The 21,574-nt window shown below is 44.1% G+C and overlaps 2 protein-coding genes across 4 annotated transcripts; both read right to left on the minus strand.

The window, feature by feature from the left end:
- Positions 1-374: 374 nt before the first annotated feature.
- Positions 375-1,339, minus strand: rhoh (ras homolog family member H; the record flags this gene model as incomplete). The annotated part of the gene is made up of 1 exon (XM_083765236.1): positions 375-1,339. One exon carries the CDS (start codon positions 1,337-1,339, stop codon positions 761-763), a length of 579 nt encoding a protein of 192 aa, XP_083621362.1. The 3' UTR covers positions 375-760.
- A 3,783-nt stretch (positions 1,340-5,122) lies between these two features.
- Positions 5,123-20,889, minus strand: n4bp2 (NEDD4 binding protein 2). 3 transcript variants are annotated; one of them, XM_083765899.1, is made up of 17 exons: positions 20,487-20,889; positions 19,211-19,869; positions 18,855-19,114; positions 18,535-18,659; positions 17,880-17,968; positions 17,597-17,673; positions 17,230-17,370; positions 14,246-16,941; positions 13,637-13,722; positions 13,301-13,346; positions 11,151-11,377; positions 10,640-10,770; positions 10,330-10,456; positions 9,983-10,159; positions 8,924-9,092; positions 7,370-7,493; positions 5,123-6,941 (listed from the first exon to the last, which is right to left on the minus strand). In XM_083765899.1, exons 1-17 carry the CDS (start codon positions 20,734-20,736, stop codon positions 6,878-6,880), a joined length of 5,448 nt encoding a protein of 1,815 aa, XP_083622025.1. In that variant the 5' UTR covers positions 20,737-20,889; the 3' UTR covers positions 5,123-6,877. The 3 variants fall into 3 exon arrangements, with proteins under 3 accessions (XP_083622025.1, XP_083622026.1, XP_083622024.1); XM_083765900.1 differs by having other exon boundaries at positions 18,855-19,869; positions 20,524-20,889; XM_083765898.1 differs by having other exon boundaries at positions 18,855-19,869.
- Between the last annotated feature and the right edge of the window lie 685 nt (positions 20,890-21,574).

Here is a 21,574-nt window from a genome sequence, read left to right on the forward strand (position 1 = left end):
CAGCCTTCATCCAATCAGGATAGAGAGTGTCCTTCCGCCAATCATGAGGGGGGGGGGGGGGGGCTTGGTGTGTGTGCAGTTGGCCTGTCGCGTGTCCCCCCACTGTTGTTCGTGCATGTGCACATCTTGTTACCGGGGCGGACCGGGGTTTTTTCAAATCACGACTGAATGCTCCTTTAACAAGCAAGACAATGAATGCATGGTTCAACTGAAATTAAAAAATCTTCTCCCCCAACATTATGTCAATGACTGAAGTCACCGAGATATCCAGCTATATCTATTTGCACTATAGACAAAGGTATTTTATATGTCCATATTGTGTCATAAATGTTATGACACAATATGGACATATAAATACCTTTGTGTGAGCTAGCTGGACCATATTATACGTTGTGGAGGTAACTGTGGTAACACCCTAGCCTATTGTTTATGTCTCTGGCTGTATTGTCTGTTTTATCATTTTTTATATCCCTTTTAGGGCAGTTAATAACTTAAATAACTTATTAACAAGCATGTCAATATTTTTCTGTCCAACCCAGCAGAGATACATGGATGATCCACTTTATAATCACTTTGATCATGCCAGCCTAATATGACCTGTGGCAAATCTTCCATTAACTTTCGTCTGGATCCCTTTAAACATTGACACTATACCACTCCACCTCCATGCAGAATGTGGACTTGTTAACGTTATTGTACAAATCACTCTGGTGAATATTCCATTAGAACCCATATCCACCAGTCATTTTTAAGTCCTTGGTCAAAACATGTTACACTGATGAATCCTCCTTTCCCGTTTCCTGGCCTGGTTTACGGCCGCCCGGACAGCAGACTCGAACACCTCCTGCACGCCACGGTTACTTAGGGAGGAGCACTCCACGTAGCCTTTGGCCCGCACGTCTCGGGCCACGCGTTTCCCTTGTTCCGCCGAGATGCACGTGGCACGGTGTGGTCCCGTCTCGCGCAGGTCCGTCTGCATCGCCACGACCAGCACCGGCGTGTGTGACGGCAGGTTCTCCCGGACCTCGCCGATCCACTTGCGTGTCACGCTGGCCAGGGAGTTGGGGTTGGCCACCGAGTAGCAGATGAGCACCACGTCGGCCTGCTGGTAGGACAGAGGTCTGATCTGTCGGAACGTGTCGTCGCCCGCCGTGTCCCACAGCCCCAGGCTGATCAGAACCCCGTCCATATAAACGTCGACCCCTGTGTTCTCGTACACCGTGGGCTTGTAGTTTTCGGGGAAGGTATCTGACGTGAATCGCACCAAGAGGGATGTCTTGCCCACCGCGCTGTCCCCCACTAGCACACATTTCACTGAAGTCGCTTCCAGTTCGTTCATGGTCGCTGGCTGCTTCTCGTCTTGGTTGTGCTGGGTTTGTGATACTTGCAGTGTAGTTCTCCTATAGGATACAGCTCAGGGAGTCGTGAGGCATTACATTGTGGTGGTCAGTGCATATGTGATTATGAGATGTGGAGTGTGTGTGGGGTCCTTTTTGTAGCTGTTGATTTTTAGCCATGTGGTAATGACATGACTAGAGATGTAGTGGTCAATCTACTTCTGTGGTACGTACTACTGAGCCATGTAGACTGTGTTTAAGTCTCTCCTCTGAGTCAATTGCTCATTTCAAATATACTGAGGAAGTTGACATTGACGAGCACGGCTTCGTAAAGGTTTTAACCTCTCCTTTCCTTGTCTCCCCTCGCCTTGTTTCGGGCCGGACTCTTGTTGTGACGATTGGTTTTGGTCTTGGCAGCGATTACCTTAAATATGATTGGTCTTGTTGAGTCATATCTGACCCATCAAGGCTGGATGACGAGTATCTGCTGAGAAGACAGAAGAGACCCACAACAGTGATGAGAAGATAACAAATAGTATTTACGGTGATTTATTTATTTCAGAGTACAGACCAGAAACTTAACAAGACTCTGCTTAGGCCTACATCTCTCACCTCACCAGTTTGCCAAACAACTCATATTGAGGAAGAAGACTGCATCATCGCTTAGTTTGTACAAGATTATTTTATAATTGAGAAATACCTTTCACTTTCAAGTAGTCATCAGATAATATAGATGGATACTTTGCACAACTTACTGCCAAGTAACTAAATTCTCTGAAAGAAGTTGGAACACAAAGACATGAATCCAAAAATGAGTTAGGGCACCCACCACCCGGGGGCCGGGGCTGAATCCATAATGAAGTATAGATTTGATCCGGAAGTTCACAAAGAGCTCTATTCGATAAATTTAAAAAACTTTATCTATGAATTTGATGAATAGAGTACAAAAGGACCCAAATGGAAACAAGCCATATGCTTTCTTGAGTTTAAAATCCTCTTAGCAGAGCTTTTATTGAATACTTTCCTCTGCTTTTTTTGTGCAAACTGTAAATAAAGTATTCAATCAATGACTGTGACAGAAAATCACATGTGATTCCCCAAGCTATATACCGGTAATCACAAGAACAGAAGGTGAATTTGAGGAAAAATAAATAAAAAATATAATTTAATCACTTTATGGTGAAAAACCTAAACCAGTGGTTTTTAACCAGTGGTCCGGGGACCACCAGTGGTCCTTGACAGGGTTCCACGTGGTCCCCAGCTAAAATGATGGAAAGCTGGTAACCAAATGGACCCTTATAAATCTTTAACTCTTGAATGTAAAATGAAACCAAATAGACCCTTATAGATCTTTAACTCTTGAGTATAAAATGTTTTACGCTCTCAAGAGTAAGAGTTACATTTATGTTAAACATCTGCATTACTTAATTCAAGAAGTCTACACAATTAGAGAATGCCAAATAATTATTTTGATCAATGTTTGCCTGTTATCTCTCCTATGGTACCACAATCTTATCCTATGACAACTATATCCTTTAGTTTTGGGTTTGAGAGGTTAAATGTCATCAAATGGTGCATGGGCCGTGGCTCAAATGACAAATAATGGGCCTTGATATGAAAAGGGTTGAAAACCACTGCCCTAAACCACCTGCCAAGCTATAGGCTGCCATGATGGTGGTGGCTTGGCAGTCTTGTAACAGACAGTAGCCACTAGCCAGTAGGCTATATTGTGTTATTTACAAGTTCTGAATCTGCTATTGAAATGTGTCCCTGAGCTAGGCTATTATCATTGTGAGCATGAAATGTGTCACCTCAGTGAACTAAAGCTGGCCAAGTTATAGCCTATAAGCAAATCACTGTTGTTTCTCTAGTGTGAGAAGCTTATCTTTTTCTTTGCAATAATTGTGAGAAGTAGCCTATCTTTTTCTTTAATAGAACCATATGAACCAATCTTTCCTTTCCGTTTTTTGGGAAGTTTGTTATAGGTTGTAGGCTAGGTTGTAATAGGGTTGCCACCTTTGAGATATTGAAATAAGAGACACTCTTTACGCCTGCCACGGCCTTGCGGTGCAGGCGTGTGCGGCAAGGCCGGCAATAAGTTGAAGCAATAAGTTGAAGCAATAAGTTGAAGCAATACGTTGAAGCAATAAGTTGAAGCAATAAGTTGAAGCAATACGTTGAAGCAATACGTTGAAGCAATACGTTGAAGCAATAAGTTGAAGCAATACGTTGAAGCAATACGTTGAAGCAATAAATTTAAGCAATGCGTTGAAGCAATAAGTTGAAGTTTCCCTTCAACTTATTGTTTATGGTATATGCTATCCACAACTTTTGAAGTAGAATTTTGTTTTCCAAATGAGCATAACAACATCAACAGCCCATTATAAAATATATGCCAGCGACCCCCATAAGAGAAGATTTTTACACAGTGATTCTCAACCCATTTAATTTCAAGTACCAGTTTGACATGCATTAAGTATACGGACCCCCATTTAATGGCATTCTATCTCTGGGACCCCCAATTCATATTGTAAAATCAATGTTAATTTAACTCTGATGGTCCATTTGGTTCCATTTGTACACTCTCAGAGTTACAGACCCATAAGGGTCCATTTGGTTCCAAACTATAATTTAGCTGGGGACCCCCTGGAACTCCCTCAAGGACCCCTGGGGGTCCCCGGACCTCACTTTGGGAACCACTGGTTTAGGCTACTTTAGGTAGTGTGTGCCTCCCGCTAGAACAATTGTGCTGACTTTAATATTTCCTGTGTTTTGTTTTGTTCATTATTGTTAAATTCAGTGTTGACGTGTAGGGGCTATTTAGGAAAATAAGGAACAAACTGCGTTCCTTATTGGTTCAATAAGGGACGCATAATTTAATTCTCAAATAAGGGACGATTCTGTATTTTAAGGGACGGGTGGCAAGTGCAACCCTAGGTTGTATACAAATTAGAAATAAATAGGCTAAAAAGGGACGTGAATTTCTTAAAGCACCACCAGGTTATAGGAAAAAACAGCCAAGGTCGACAATAGCATTTAAGATAAAACAATAAAACGACAAAATAGTCTTACCTGTATTGTCTATCGACACAGCCCATCTAAATGCTGAACAATGAGGCGGATGTCGCACGCCGCTTGTTCAGTCAAAGCCCATACAAAAGTCCTTCCACTAACTGAAGCACGGAGGGCGGGCAATTTATTTCAATAAACCTTTACCGTGTGCTAACTTGTTGCCTTGATATCAAATTTAAACAAACACTATATCTAGCTACGGAACGATCAAGCAAATTAGCTACACCTTTCTTTGAGTTATAACTTTATGATACCAAAACTCTTCGCTATGTTGAAAGCATCCGCCTGCATGGTGACGGGTGGAGGAGTGGGTGATGCGATTCTGTTCCTCTGCATCAATCATAGACTGTAAAAAATAGGCATCAATGCATCTGCACGCGTCGCTTATGGAGTCAAGTGCATATGCTGGTCCCATCAGTTGTGCATTATGGTTGAGCAGGTTGACATGAACACATTTGCAATATTAGGCTATAGAAAATACAATGCATAAGCGCATAATCTATCATTGAATGCATCATAGCCGTTCTCATACTTTATACTGCATATTCATATAAACATGAATACATTGTGGGACAGAAAAGGTCCTTACTTTCAAAATGTAAACACTTGCTTACTGATTGACACTTATCTTGCAGTAGGACAGGTAATTTACATTTATTAAAATTTCCCAGAAAGACATAAAAGTATAGGCTATAGGCTTACACAAAGCAGAGCACAAAAGTCTCAAATACATCTTTATTCAACAACATCTTTACATCATGTAGAATGATAAACATACAATACAAAAATACAAAATTCTCTTCCAAAATGATTGTTCCACTTAGGCCTATTAAACATACAACAAAGTGAAAAAATATTTTAAACCTGCAGTTACCTGAGTAATACCTATCGCTAGAACGATAATATTGGCAGATGGGAGGGAAAAAGCTTCAACAAGTAGCCTACTGTAACTGGCCTCAATGAGAATCAAACGTAATGTGGTAGTATAGCCTACTACTGTACCCGAGTCACAAAACGGTAGCAGCAGAAACAAGTTATTTGCTTTGTCGTGTGGCAAATCAAGTATATTCTGTGCACTGCTTCTAAAAGGCACCAAGGCAAATTATTAAAATAATTTGCCACACAGCCCATTAAAGGTTGATTACTTAAATGTGAGGCTAATCTGAGTTTGCATTAAAACCAATTTAATGACCATATATTTAGGATTACAATAAAATGCCAAAATGTCCTTTAAAACATCTCCATATTACTTAAAAAACTAAATCTGACTGAACAAGTACCATTACAAAACGTGATTTCCAAAATATTTTCCATTCATCGTCCTTAAAAGGCATAAAGGCAAAATACAAATACAAATGTAGCGATAAAACCTTTCTAAAGAATAAAAAGTACATTCATATCAGATATCGGGCACCAAAAATACACACTGATCCCAATTTGAGTGTTGGCTCATATTCAAATAGTCCATTAATATATAATTTATATATACACTATGAAAGCAATCATGTTGTTTTCACGTGATGTTAAAACTATAGTAAACAATTAACGTAGATTTACACTTTGGCAGCTCTTACGTCTGGAACGATGAAAAGTTTGAGCGAGTAAAAAGGAAAGAGGAAGAGAGGTTGAGAGCAGTGGTTTTCAAACTTCTTGTGGCCAAGGCACACAAGGGACAGTCAATATCTCAAGGCACACATGTATTCACGTCTGTGCAAAATATCCCCTATAACAATCTGCAAACATTTTCATTTACCAATTCCAAATAAAAAGATTGAATATACATATATAACTTACTTTTTAGGGCATATCATTTGCCTGTTTGGGAAATCTATGTGCGACCGGCGAGCTAGACAATATGCACAGCCATCAGCACATACTCGCCTAGCAGCTCGCTCATCGTTCGTTACCCATATATAAAAAATAAAAGGCTCTTCTCTTGCACAAACATATTGGGGTAAAAAAAATACAAAATATAACCGTCCTGGACTTGTCTCAGGCTAACCAGAACCACTGATGCAGAGACATAAAGGTACGATAGAGGGAGCGATGTGTGTGGCTCTGCAGTGAAATCTTGAGTGGTACTTTAATGCTCAAGAGCTTGAAAATGGACACGTAGCGTAGGGTCTCCAAGTTTATCAATTTAACCCTGATGGCTATATTTTGAGCATGTAATTGTAGGTGAAAATGTTCAAAACATGCTCAAATAGCTGATTGGCTATTTTTAGAAGAAAATTTTAAAATGTTTAAAATGGGGCTTTAAGTTGTTAAACTAACATTCAAGATTTTACGGTCTTTTGACAAACTGAAAGCGGGGGAGAGAGCAGCAGAAGTAAAATGACAGATTAAGCCAAATTAAATGGTTGACGCACACCCATTTGGAAGAGGTACAGGGAGAGGAGCTGTCCTCCGTCAGGCCTTCACATCCTGCTGGCTTCTGTTCACCTCTGTTCACTTCAAGGAGAACAACACTACACCTTGCTTTGGCTCAGGTTCAAGGAGACCAACACTAGACCTTGCTTTGGCTCAGTAAACCTAAGACAGGAAAAAAAAGAAGAGTTGATCAATGATTATGGGCTTTGCGATGAGTGGGTGAGAAAGACCAATACGGGTCAAAACGTTGTATGTCCTGCCAGCTGTGATTGTGAATAAATTGAGAATAAGTGAGTTGCGAGCCCTTGCTTTTGTTCATGGGTGTATGTGGGGCCATACCAATATCAGTCTGGCTGATATATCAGCCATTATTTGACCACATCTGTATTTTAATTTAAATCACTTTCAAACTGGCATCCCTAAGTTTTCAACAGTTTAAAAACATTTAAAAAATAGCCAATCGACGGACTCACAAGGAATTGCGTTAGGGTTCAAGTGATTAAATAAAAATTAATGTTCAGTTTGTGTTTTAACTATTAAAAGAATAACATTTCCAGATACGGGGTCTTGTGTGTGTGTGTATACTGTACCTGTAGTTGTGGTTATTGAGGTAGTCTATGACAGCAGGGCGAATGCGGGCCACGCCTCCCATGCTGTGGTTCCCTTTTCCCGTGATGACAGAGAGCCGAGGATGACACTGCCCCTGCTGGTACTCTACACACAGACAGACAGACAGACAGACAGACGGATGGACATTCAAACTCAGCTCAACGGCTTCTGCCAGAAATATGGGGAGGGGATGTGGAAGGGCATTTCTTACACCTCCCCTACTATAGGCTCTTCTTTCTTATTACATGAGTTGGGCGTTGTCATTCTACTGGAGCCTGGACACCCAATCTGGCAGCCAGCTCGTAGCCAATAGACCTTCAATCCATACCTCCCGGGTTCGAATCCTGCTTACGGCACTATTTTTGTGCCAACCGCAAACAACTTAAGTTTTAGACCATGGCCCGGTTAAGACTGAGGCAACGGAGTCCGACATACATGGCCGGTTAAAACTGAGGTTAGGCTATGGGGTTAGTAATGTCTGACAAAGTACATACCCGTGGCTTCGTGCAGTGCCACTCAAAGTGACTACTGGGTTGGGCTGCTGGATGCAAGGGCCAAGTAACCCCTACTATGTATGTATGTCAGAAGCCGTTGAGGGCTGATTTCACCCCGTGCCAAACCCACACACTATACTAATAAGAGTTGTACGAGTAGAGTGTATGAGTGCGTGAATTAGTGATGGTGTCACAGACATACACTATCTGAAACAAGACATACTGGTCCCCTGGGTCTCCTCTCATACACTATCTGAAACAAGACATACTGGTCCCCTGGGTCTCCTCTCATTCACTATCTGAAACAAGACATACTGGTCCCTTGGGTCTCCCCTCGTACACTATCTGAAACAAGACATACTGGTCCCTTGGGTCTCCTCTCATACACTATCTGAAACAAGACATACTGGTCCCCTGGGTCTCCTCTCTACGCACACAAACAGCTTTCTACAGTGGCTAAGCACTCCTCCAATTTAATGGATATATTTGTAGTTGTCTATTGTATTTTTTTTAATGACTGTGCTTTCAAGATGTTATTAATAATTGTTGCATGTATGCATGTGCATGCATACATGTGCATTTAATGTTTGTATGTTGGGAGTTTACATTCTCTGTCCGCAATACAAATTATTTATCTTCAGTTGCAATGCATGATGCATGCACGCACACAATAACTTGTCTTTCAGTCTATCATATCACCATCTTTCCGTCAAGCCATGCATTATGTACTGAAATGCTTAATTTATGCTGTCGTGCGGCGGTGTCGCAATGCCAAAAATTGAAAACTAGCTAATCTACAAGCTCACGTTAGCAATAGTGTGATCAAGTAGGGACCAGGCTTAACCCATTTTGGGCGGGAACCCCTTTTGGTGTTAGCATTATGTTATGCTTTAGCTATTGAAAAATAGCAGATCTACAAGCTCATAGCAGGCGCGCTACGAGCTTGTAGGTCTGCTATTTTTGAAAAATCGAAGAGCGACTGACATAGAAGACATTTTTTTAATCTGATCTCAGGTCAGAATGTGTTAATGTGCTCAGTACCTGTGGTTTTGTCCAGCAGGACCTGGGACAGATGCTGTACGGCCTCATCCACATGCAGCCCGTGTAGGTCCAGGATGTTACTCGGCAGCAGTGATCCATTGACCCGGCCAAATATCTGGGCTGCCGCGCGGCGGTCGGCCTCTCGCTTTCGCTCACCGTGGAGGTGTCCCTGCAGGGTAGGCAAAGGGGTGAGCACACACGCATGTATACAGTATGTGGACATAATGTTTAATCAAAGCCAAAACTGATTCCAGCTGGGAAGAAAAATTGTTTTAATTTTAGGTGTCAGGGTGCTCAAGTCAAGTGTATCATTTTCATTATGTGTTGTGGTGTTCTCAAGTGATAAGTAAAATATCAAACAAACAGTGAGTGTTGTTAGATTTACTATTTGTATTTTTCTGTTAGGACCTACATTAAAAAGGTTGAAATGTGCTAGAACCCAAAGATTTTACACAGACCATTTTGGCATTCTTAACATGTTCAAACAGTCTTATTGGACACAGGTCTGAAATGCATTCCACCTTCCATCAGCTGCTATGTCCCATTACCAAACAAGAATATACCCTAATGATGACATTGCCACAGTCATTTTACTAGACTGATTAATTTCACTGGCAACTGTGCTGGTTAAGCATAATATTGCTGTGCGCTGTTTCTTTTCTAAATCAAATAGCCATCACTCAAAGCAAACCAGCCACAGTTGTCAATGTTATTTCCGAGTCTGCAGCACACTGAAATTTAATAAGCTAGGCATTTGTGTCAGCAGTCTACTGTACTGCTTGTAATACTCAGCACTTACAGGAAGATGGAACCACAGCCATGTGCTACAGCTATCCAACAACAGCAAATAGCACACAAGTCAAGTGTTTCATTGGGTATGCTTTATTTAATATACTCGTTCTTTGTCCTTCCATCTGTATTTACAAAAGTACATTTCATCTTTTTATGTAAAGCACATTGAATTGCCTTGTTGTTGAAATTGCAATGATGGAAAAACAGCGACTCTAAACTCATTGTACCACTTTACTTAAAATGGACTTCTCTTTATCTGTCGCCCACCTGTTTCGCGTAGAAGGAGGCCACATCCTTGCGATTTTGATTGTATGCCTCTGCGGCCTTCATAAAGCACTCATGTTGCTTATCCCTCTGCAGACTGGCTTCAGCCCTGAAGTCCTCATACTCTGGGTCCTCCACGTCTTGGTAAGGGGGCAGGACTGCCTCTGGCAGCTTCTGCTTCTGACAGGGTTAGGGAATGAACGTTTGTGGGGTGGAAAGAGAAACGTGAGGAGGACACAATGGTGTTAACAAATAGTGTTGAGAACGACAGAGACAAAACACTGCTGCCAAGTCCTACCCAACGCAATTAGCATACTGCTTGGAGAACAGTGGGTCATGCAAGCGTATACCTTCTCTCTCTCCTTGCTGGGTGCCCTGTGGGTGTCAGATTTGGGTGCCTCAGGGGCAACAACTGTCTTGACTGGCCCCTCATCCAGCAGGGAGCGGAGGAACTGCTCAGTCTCTTTCAGGCAGTAGCTAGACATAATACACAAGGATCGTTCAGTGGTAAAACCACAACACATACCACACTTGCCCTTGATACATTTAACAAATAAATTAAGTGTCTAACCCTAACTGTATATTGTGCTGTGCATAAGCAATGCACTTAATGTCCAGTGCATTCATTTGACTGTAACAAAGCGACCTCAAACGTCTCACTTGTTGTCCCTGAAGATGTCCTGGAGAAAGTGCCTGTCAATGTTGGGGAAGAGGGAGATGAGCTGCTGCTCTTTCAAAATGGTGGCACCATCACGCTTGCACCTCTCCTGGTCTACATGACTTTGCCTGGACTGCACAAAAAGAAGGGCGGGTGGGAGGGAGGGAGGTGAAGTAAGGTTATTAGGTAGTAGAATATCGAGGTCCAGGTTTCATTTAGCTTTAATTGTTTTGTGTCACTCTGTTCTTTTTATTTATTTTTTTCATTTTTAGAAATTCTGCCAAATTTCACCAGTGTTAATGTGGTTAAATAATTGTAAAGTACACAAAAAAGAAGGGGCTGAAGAAGAATACAGAAGAGTGGAGTGAGGGAATGGTAACCAAGTGCAAGCAAATAAATAATATAAAAGATGATATATTAATCTAGATTGTGTTGCAGCAAAGACTGAAAGGATCATGAGAGTACTGTATGTGAGCATTGATGTTTTATTTATGATTGTATGCATTATGTTACCTTCTCCAGGGTCTCTTGCAGAGCCTGCTCCTCTGACATAATGTCCCGAAGGGAGATGTGGTGTTGGGGAAGACTCCAGTGGTCCATGAAAGGCGCCACATCCCGGTTGGCCTCTGGTTGGCTGCCTAGTGAAGCGTAACCATCGGCACCGAGGAGAAAGTGGGCTGGCTGTGGGCCCTCTCCGGGCGCAGTCCTGTGGAGCTGGGATTCTCCCCAGTGAGAAGAGCCTGGAGATTCAATAGTCAGTGTTCAAAGACAGTGACAGGAATGGGCTACATGCACACACACGCCATTTTGGAAAGAACTTGGGCAACTTCCCTACTTCCAGGGGTGAGTTGTTACCGATGATACTAATGAAGGCTGTGTTCCATCCTGGTCAAACAGAGTCAGGGTGCTGCTATTGAGCGTGTTGGCTCACTGGAAACACTGCTACACCAGTGGGTCTCAAAGTGTCCTTGAGTGGGCTCCAAATGGCCCCGTACGGGTGTGTAACTTTGACCGAATGTACACTCAGTTATGGGGTTATGGGGGTCCTTGATTATTCTTTTTTGAGAACCACTGCACACTAGGGTCGCATTCATACCAGAGAGCTTTGCTGCGATTAAAACGAATCCTGCTGCGCATTGTCAGAAAGTGCGCTTCGTTTGGCAGGTGTGAAGGCTCATTCGAATCCTAATGCGCAGCAAATAACCGCATTTTACTCCGCCCAAAAACGTGGGTTTCGCTTCGCTTCGAATCGCACTTGACTACGATTCGGTGCAGGTGTGAATGCAATCCGCAGTAAATAAAGGAAATGAAGCAAACATAATGTGGCGGGTGAGGAGCTGAACACAGTTGGAGACGGTTAAGGCATATTTTACGCAGCGCAAAGATGTCCCGTTACTGTGGATAGACGTGGTCGAATAAGGAGACTGAAGCCCTGATCGAAATGAGGACGTGTACATTAATCAATTGCTTAAGAAAACACATAAAAACACTGCAGTGTATTATAGCCTACATAATATTCTGTCTGTCTGTCTGTGCGTGCCGTAAACATGGAGTGCTGTCACTGTGTGGGACTGGGGAGTTATATCAGTGCGCTCATGCAGCGCTGTGCCTCCATGCCCAAAAGAACAGTGTGTGGCGGCTGCGTGCGTAGAGAGAGAGAGAGAGAGGAGGGGGGGGGGGGGTCCCAGACGGCACGACACATGCACGTTATGAGTGTAATTTTATCACGATAGATTTCACTGTGTAGGCTATAGTTTATGAATGGAACACATTGATAAAGGTCCCCTCTGCTGCGTTTCCAATTGCTGCGAATGACAGTGTGAAGGCAAACCCCAGCCAATTAAAAATGCAATAATCCCAATTCCCCGCCCATACGGATCTGAGTCTACCGAAGTATTAGGTGAGAATGTGACCTAAATGGAACAGAGCCTTAATTAGTATCATCTGTAACACCTGTGAAGGAAGTAGGGAAGCAGCCCGAAAGTAGGAAGAGTTATTCTGTGTGCGTATATCTATTCTACGTCCGAGCATAGACACAGGTAACGCCCCGCCTGCCTCTGATTGGCCTACCGACACTGCCAGACTTTCCTCCGAGGTGGATAGCTATATGCTGGATAGCCTGATGCGAGGTTATTCCGTGGTGGGAAATAAATAAATAATACAAGTACGATATAATACAAGCGAATGACCGCTTGGCACGCGCGACAGTAACTTTTATGTTTTGTAGAAGAGGCAAACTAATATATTGTTTATGCCGTTTATTTGTGTGTACAGTGTAAACTTGAAACATAAAATTGTACTGTAAAAATGTCTCTTTTCCCTTGATCTTTATCAGTATTGGTATTAATTACATTAATACACGTTAATCAACACTTTAGAACACACCCAAATCATACAAATACGTGTTCAATCAATCATTCAATCAAAGCAAACAGCATAAACAATATTATTTTGCCTCTCCTACAAAAATAAAAGTTACAAGTTACTGTTGCGCGTGCCAAGCTGTCATTCTCTTGTACTTGTATTATTTCCCACCACGGAGTAACCTCACGTCTCGGAGGACAGTCTGGTGAGACCATTGCGGCAAGATAGGCAGTGTCGGTAGGCCAATCAGAGGCATTATATAATAATGAAAAATATGTCTTTATGGGTATGTTTCTTACTTTCCTGAAGCAAGTGATAGGAGAGCGCTGCTTGTCTTTGCCTTTCCTGTAACACATATTTCACAGGGGTCAAGCTTACCAATGGCTCATCACACATGCATACATGTTTGCATTGCTAACCCCAACTCTACAAATGTCTTAACCATAGAAATGTCCCTTTCCTCGTGGGGAACTTGTATTGTGTGGAACACATGCACAGACGCGCACTGACCCCACCACACACCTGAGATTAGGATACACTTTGTAGTTGTACTTTGAACTCCAATAGGAATGCGAGATGGGTGTATCGGTTCAACTGATAATGCTAAACTGGCTGCTAAATGAACAACATCTGACCTGGATGCAGTCCTTCCACTTCTGGTGGAGACGCTTGGCTAGGTTCAGGTCCATCTGCACAGCGTAGTCTTCAGCAGAGCAAGCACCTGAATGCAGAAGGTTATGTCAGTGTTCCCTATTAGACATTCACAAAGCTCGGCTCAGGAACTTATCATGAAAACAAAAATAGGAATTTGGACTGTAATTTTCATTTCGTATTGGGAGGTCATGTGACAAATCTTTACAGCGTGGCTCTGTAAGAGGCAAGAATGAAGTTCAATGAAGTTACAAGAATGAACCTATACATTAAAAAGATGTTTTATATATTTGAGGGGTTTTGCACAGCTTTGTGTATGAGCACGGAATGTGCTCAGCTGATTAGAGGATTGGCTGAGCACGTAATGTGATGTATGATAACTCACAATTAAGTTAAATTTTATAATGGCGGTCAGAGTCATACTGTAGTGGACGGCATTCGTAGATGACTAACAATCACATGAAGTCTGAGATCCCTAACCCATGCCATTAGTGTGTGTGTGTGTGTATGTACACACACACACACACACACACACACACACACACACACACACACACACACACACACACACGAGTGTAGAGAATAATAGTTACCTGGGTCTATACCCACAGGACCAAAGAGTTCAGCGAGTTGTAATGCCAGCTCAGTTGGCAGTTTGAGCTCTACACTTTGAATGTCCAGGTGGCTCCGATGTTTCTCCTTCCACTCCATCTGCTCTTTCCTCTGCTCCTTCTTCTGTTGTCCCTCTCGTCTCTTAATCTCCGCAAGCTGAACTACAAGCGACCGGGTCACCTCATCTATGTGAGACATTTCATCTCCCCCGTTCTCGTCCCTCGACTCCACATGTGCTTCGCCATCATCCACATCGCCGCCATAAGATCTTCCCTCTAAGTCAACAAAGTCTTTACATGGACTTGTCTCCGTGTTCCCTGCCTGCAGGGTGTCCTCATATCCCTCTCCGTCTTCTACATCTCCAAGCAGACTGAGCAGTGGCCGAGAGGACTGCGGGCTTTCATCACAACGGTCCTCGTGATTGATTGCAAGTCGAGAAATTGCACCTCCAACCGATGAGCCGTCGTCCCTCATCACCCCTGCTGAGCCAGGCTCACTGTTAGAACTGCCACATGATTCCACTATTGTCCTAGTGGGAGAACCTGCGTCGGTTGACATGTGAACATCCTCTACGTCACCAGCTGGCTGTGCCTTTACCTCTTCTTCAGGGTGAAGCTCGTCCAACACACCAGAGGCAATGTCCATGCCTGAAGCTACACACGGTGCAGGAGGACTGCCGTCCTGTTCAGCCAAAACATCCTCCTCGCCTTCCTCATCCCTAAAGAACCTTTCCTGAGAGTCCAGCAGCAAGTTGGTGGTCCATTCCAAGTCCTGATGGCATTTGTCATAAAGATCCTCCAATGTATCAAAACCGACCAGTTTAAAATGGCGGCTGAGGATACGTAGGTTATCCAATCGGCTTCTAACCCCCGAAACGTCTTTCTCTTCCACCTGTGTGCCTTTCTCGTGCACTGCACGGTCGGGTATCACACTGGGGCCAGAGGGGTCCACTACTGCTGCACAGGACAGCTTAGGGAGGAAGCGAGAGGGGTTGCATGAGAGGACTGTGATGTTATTGGGGAGGTTACCCACAGCAACAACTTTGTCATCACGGCTACTGTGCTGATTAAGGCGCCAAAGAATGGCAAAGTCTTGGGGGTCTGTTTGAGTGGGGCGACCATTATCTAGGTTAGGGCCAGTGGAAAGGTATTCTACCTGTGACAGATGGTTGGGGTTTGGGATGGGGTCAAGGGACAGGTCAAAGTCTAGTTTGGGATCAAGAGTGAGGTTACAGTCAGTATTAGAGTTGAGCTCAACGTCCGATTCAATGTTGCGATGACTACTGTTTGGGGTTGTGGTGTGAGGACTGTCTTTGAGGGATTTAGGCGAGGGAGAGTTTTGAGTGAAGGTAAGGGCTAGCTTGCACTGTTTTCCAGACCTGCGACTCTGGCGCTGCCTCCTCTCCTGACTGCCCCCTGAGTGTGGGCCACTATCTGCTTCTGAATTACTGCTCTCGCCATGAGCATCAACGGGGACGCCGATAAGAGAGCAGCTGTGTGTGGAATCTTTCTTCACCATATCAGTATGACAGAGGTCAGCCTCTGCATCACCATTGCCATCCTTTTTCTTGCTGAGATAAGACCGAGAACCACTGGGGTTTTCTCTATCAACCTCTAATATTTCATCTCTCCTCTCATTGACATTCTGTTGTCCGTTTTCACTGACGCCCGCTCCAGCCCCAACCATTATAGGTAGAGGGGGCTCCTTCAGTAGAAAGGAATCACATACCTTCCAGTCCAATACACAGTCAGGTAATTCAGTTCTATTGCCGTCAACCATGACCGTCTTCTTGAGTTGTTCTCTCCCTTCACGGTCATCTCTATCACACTCCTGTGACCCGTCCCCCTCCTCACTTTCTCTATCCGAGTCCTCTCCCAAGCCACAAATAAGGGCGGCGTCAGGGGAGGTTACACCCGTCTGAATAAGATCAAGAAGCCTCTGGAACTCTGTTACATCGGGGCCTGGTCGTGCTTTCATTCCGTTAGAATGGCCATCTACTTTTCTGTTCCTCTGCCCCTCTTCCTCCCCACTTATGTCTCTTCTCCTCCCCTGCCGTTGCTCTAACCCTGGCCCTTTAGTGGGCCAGTCCCCAACAAACTCCAACAGCTCTGGCCTTCCTTTCTCACTCCCGTCCCCCGACGGCTCCCCCCCAACCACTGCCGTAGCACTCATCTGCCCCTTCTCCTCCACTCCACCTGCTTCTCTCTCTGACTGGTTGGTATCCTTCACGAGATCAGCAGGTTCTGACATTTCAAAATCAGACCTTCTGCTTCGCCTCTCCCTTTTCACTCTTTGCCCGATGGACTCTGAAAAAGCCACAGGCCTTTCGTCACAATGTTGCTCTTCCGTCAACACAGATTCCACTATACAGTCAGGGATTCCCTGGTCTCCCATCGGATGAGCCAGCTCTAACTGGGCATCTAGCTCGGAATCCAACTCCATAAAATCCATCACTTCATCCTCATCAGGGACTTCAGGTTTTTCCTGCACCCTTTCACTGGAGAGAGGATTGAGATAATCAGTGGAGCTGTGGTCTGTGTTTTCTGGCAGTCGCATCGCTCCTTCACACCCGGAAGACGACACGTCAGGAAGGGAGGAGAAGCAAGGCTTCTCAGATCTCCTGGATAACCCAGGCTCTCCCACTATGTCAGGGTGAGTTGCGTCAGAGGACACTGGCCTAGGAAAAGCAGAGGTATGAACAGTAGTTTAAACACATTTGCTGATGTCCATAGTTCTAAAAAGGAAAACATTTTAGACTTAAAACATATACCGTATATATATATTTTTTCTCTACTTGCTCTTTTTAGCACTCTCCCTTTCTTTAATATTTTTACGTTTTTCTTTTATCACTATTCTACCGTTATTGTCTCTATAGTATGACAATATGTACCTGTACACAAGATGTAACAAAGTACAACCTCGAAACTTGAATATTTTTGGATTAGAGTAGGCTGGTGACACTCACTGTGGAGGCCTGCTCCCCTGCCGGACAGCCTGTATCCTCTCGGGGGGCTGTGCACCCATGATAGCCTGGATAGTAACAAAGCGATCATAGTTCTCCAACATGCGCCGGATCCTCTCCACGGGTACATCATGCTTAGAACGTCTATAAATGTACAGATAGTGACAAAGGGTAAATACATATAAGCTAGACAAAGGGAAGAAGACATCAGCAACAGAGCCATCTGTCACCAGTTCAGTTCAAGACTGACAATAGAAACATTCAGTAACACAATTTAGAGCTTTATAACAAAAACATATCACCAAACAGAGTTATGTACATGTACACAAGATGTAACAATAAAGTACAACCTTGAGCCTCATGATCCCACCTTTGCAGTTCTCTGGGCTTGTTCTTCCACCAAGTGTCAGGATCCCGGAACAACACCTTGTACTTATGCTTTAGAGCCTATGGGGAAATGTGACAATATCCTTGTGAGACGGTAGATTCCCAAGACCACATGGATATTAAAAACTACTTTTTTTAAATGTTTTAAGGCCCCAGAGCATAATAAACATTAAACAGATTTCATGAAAAAGAAATGGACTAGTAGTACTTCTTAAAAGATTAGTCACAAATAGGATGTTGCATGTATTGATGACAAGTTGACAGACCAGGGCAACATAGGGTCTCATCTCCCAGGACTGCATGTTGGTGTTGTCAATGATGACGGGGTTAGCACCACTCATAAAAGCCTCCTTGGCTAAGGGATAGAGGTGGAAAAACACAGACAGTGGACTGGTCACAAACTGAAATATGACCTTCTAGCCAGACTGTTCACAATGTATTTCAAAGTGCAGTTTTGAAAACATCAGTAATGAAAATGTAGCACAGTACTACTGCTATAACCCACGTGTGGCAAAGGTTAATGCTTGTATCCAACAAAACTGCTGTGATATTTCCAAATGGTAGCTTTAAGAGTTATTCAAATTTCCCCCACGCTAAAACCTGATGTGACATTTGTGCGCATTCCTGTCTGTGTGTATGTTTGTTCTCTCTGGCTTGTTGCGGGTATCTTTGTAACAGTGTTATTACACTGGGAAATACTATTCATTCTGCAGTACAAATGCTACAAAAGGGCCAAACTCTTCATTTTATTATTAGCCACTTGGAGGGTATTCTGCCCCTCTCTGGTCCCCCGAAAATACCAAGTCTGTCTCCACGCCCCATACAGTACACTGCACGCCCCATACAGTACACTGCACGCCCCATACAGTACACTGCACACCAGTTCAATTTTTCCCCCAAAATAGGGCCCTTCGTATTTACCTCTGTTGTGGTTCCACTCGTGAGCTTCCCCCAGGGCAGAAGGGTCAAAGTGGTATGTTCCATTGCGACTGAAGTAGTCATCAGTACTCAACACCACTCCACCTTGGTTATGTTCCAACATTGCCCTACACACATGCACATAGACACAAGTTACATAAATTGTTAGTTGGCTGATACTTCTTAATAAAGCAAGTTGCGTTGATCGCAACATTAGTGCTCTATGAGCAAAATAAACATTTTGATCATTGGTCGACCCCTACTTTATACAATAGACTGAAATAATGAAACAATTTAAACTACAGTACACACAGCATGCTTACCTGGCCAAAGTGGACTTTCCAGACCCCGGAGCACCCCGTAGCAACACAAGGACCCTCCCTTCCAAACGAAGCCTGTTGAGTGCAATGTGAGGGCCGGGGCCCTGTGGTGTCGCAGGTACAGCCCAGGACTTTGGAATAGTGGCAGATGGTTTGAGAGGTGCTTGACTGACGGGCCTCTGGCCCAACCAGGGAAAGCCAGATCGTGGATGAGATTCCCAGGGGGAAGGCTTTTGAACCACAGGAGTAATGAAGACTGGACCCTGCTTTCCATCGGTGTAGGGAAAGAATTCTGTTGCGTCAGGGTTCCAGGATAATTGCTGGTTGCTAATTGGGTCCTTACTTGTAGCACTACTCACCTTGGATCTTGCACCTCCCACTATTCCTCCTGTGGGTGTGTGTGAGGGAGCGGGTGGCTGGTCTTGCTTTCTATAGGCCTGGAATGCTGACGGACGCCCAGATGCACCTAGGTCCAGATTAGAATGCTGCTTGGCTGCTTGCGTTTCTGAGGTCAGGTAGCTGAAGTCCAGTACTGAAGACTCGGCCCTAACATCCTCTTCTCCCAAAATACTGAGTTGGTCAAGTGGGGAGAGAGCTTGACCCGTCTGCTGCACTGAGGTCACTCCTGCTAGACAGGACTGTTTCTTGGGGGTCTCCGTAGCTTCGGGGTCCTCCAGGCTGGACTGAAGCAACTCAGGGAGTGCCTGCTTGGGGACCGTAGGTGGGGTAAAAGAGGAGAGGGGTTCGGCAGCGGAAAGATACAGGTCTTCCGTTAATTCCGGCTGTGTTGTCAGTGTCTGCAGCTCTTGATCAATCAGAAGGTCAAGATCATCTGGCAGGGGAGATGTGGAGAAAGGGAGTCGTGGCGGTTCGGAGGACCTGGCCAGGACTGGGCCACATTCAACAGGGGGGGAGGGACTGAGGAAGGCTGCAGCCGTGAGCTCAAAGCCACAGGTGGAGGGAGCCGCAACTTCAGCAGCAACTGACAGCTCCAACAGAGAATCCATTGCATTCTCAACTACAGAAGAAACAAAACATTTATCTCAGCTATAAATATAATTACACCGCTGCACATGTCAAAATATCACCGCTTCAACTGTCAGTCAGCCACTAACAGAACATGCAGCATGTCCCCCCCCCCTCTCTCTCTCTCTCTCTCTCTCTCACACACACACACACACACACACACACACACACACACACACACACACAAACATTTAGGTATTAAAGTTAGAGATGTACTGGTCTTTCTTGAGCAAGCATACGCTTTGCATGCCAGACTGCCTTCAATAATGTGATATATCTAGTCAAGTAGTGGCCATGTTTATTAGTCTAGACATGTCATGAATGTGAGGTAAAGTGAGTATATGGAGAAAGATTAAAGGCCTAAATGTGGTGCAACTTCTGATTCAAATTAATCAATAAACACATATCGGCCAATCCGCTGCAACGTACGACCTGTGTGACATTAAGGTGCAATACAATACAACACACTCCTTATCTGTCAACCTTCAAAACAAGCCAGCCAGCTGAGCTATAACTGCTTTAGCTACCCAACAGCATTCCCCAAAAAGTTGGATAGCAACATGGCTAGCAAGCCAGCCACAACAAGACTTCCGTGTTTATAAGTGCTACCTTTAAAATCACATTCGGAGAGGACGATGTAAATGACTTCTGGCTCCAAATGCGAGAACATTTCCTGCATGTTTTGGACGATCGTCTCCTTGTCACAGTGCGACTGTGCGGCGGCGGAGCTGCTGCTGGGGGTAAAGTTACTCGCCATGGCACCGAATGCTGGTTCCTGTGAACGGGAGCCCTCGGTTAACCCGGGTGGTGGTGGTGGTACTCTGGCAGGGCTCTGTCCGTTTTTCTTTTTCCTTGGCATCTTTCACCCGTCACCCGAGGAGGAAGAGCACCTGCTGCTTGCTCGCATTAGCTGATGCGTGTGAATAATGTCTGGCAACAAAGCTGAAATGTGGTGCTGACTCCTGGCTAAAGTACATACACACAGACACACGCTCAACCTATCTGTGGCCACCGCGAATGTAGTAGTAGTTTCTGTTCATGGCTGCAGAAAAGCAAAACAACTCAGGGCTACATTAGCTGACAGCACTCCAAGCGGTGAAACGCAGAACTGGCCTGAATTATTTACAATCAGTGAATGAAAAGTTTTTTTGTGTGTGTGTGTGTGTGTGTGTGTGTGTGTGTGTGTGTGTGTGTGTGTGTGTGTGTGTGTGTGTGTGTGTGTGTGTGTGTGTGTGTGTGTGTGTGTGTGTGTGTGTTGGCTGGGGTCCCTCTCGGGCAGGGGTCCTTCAGTTGAGAGGGTCCCAGCAGGTCCTCATGTCAAATAATTAAAGACTAAATATGACACAATATTTATTGCCAGTTTGTCACACCACAGAGATACTAGTACGTACTACTACAAATTACAATACTACTACTGCAACTACTGTACTGTCTACTACCACCACTACTACTACTACTACGTCTACTACTACTACAACATTACTACTACTATACTACTGTAAAACATGATGTGTACAGGCTATTTTACATGTACATAAGCAATAAGTGAATTCACTTTACCACTTGCAATTATTACACATACAATGTATGAGTAGCTATATTCCCTATTCTTTTCTAGCCATGACAATGGGTCACCACAATTAATCTATTTCTCTATTTTAGACCAGAATGTGATGTAAAGAAAGAACAGAATCATC

The sequence above is a fragment of the Protomyctophum parallelum genome, assembly GCF_964188405.1.
Source record: "Protomyctophum parallelum genome assembly, chromosome: 5".
NCBI classification, from domain to species: domain Eukaryota; kingdom Metazoa; phylum Chordata; class Actinopteri; order Myctophiformes; family Myctophidae; genus Protomyctophum; species Protomyctophum parallelum.

Bases quoted from the DNA above. Each gene is read 5' to 3' on its own strand.
- n4bp2 (XM_083765898.1), bottom strand. From the start codon at position 20,736: ATGCCAAGGAAAAAGAAAAACGGACAGAGCCCTGCCAGAGTACCACCA. The intron at 17,674-17,879 runs GTCTGTCAACTT...ATTTCCCCATAG, and splicing joins TGAGACCCTATGTTGCCCTG to GCTCTAAAGCATAAGTACAA. The intron at 13,723-14,245 runs GTAACTATTATT...TTCTGCATTCAG, and splicing joins TCCTGTGGGTATAGACCCAG to GTGCTTGCTCTGCTGAAGAC.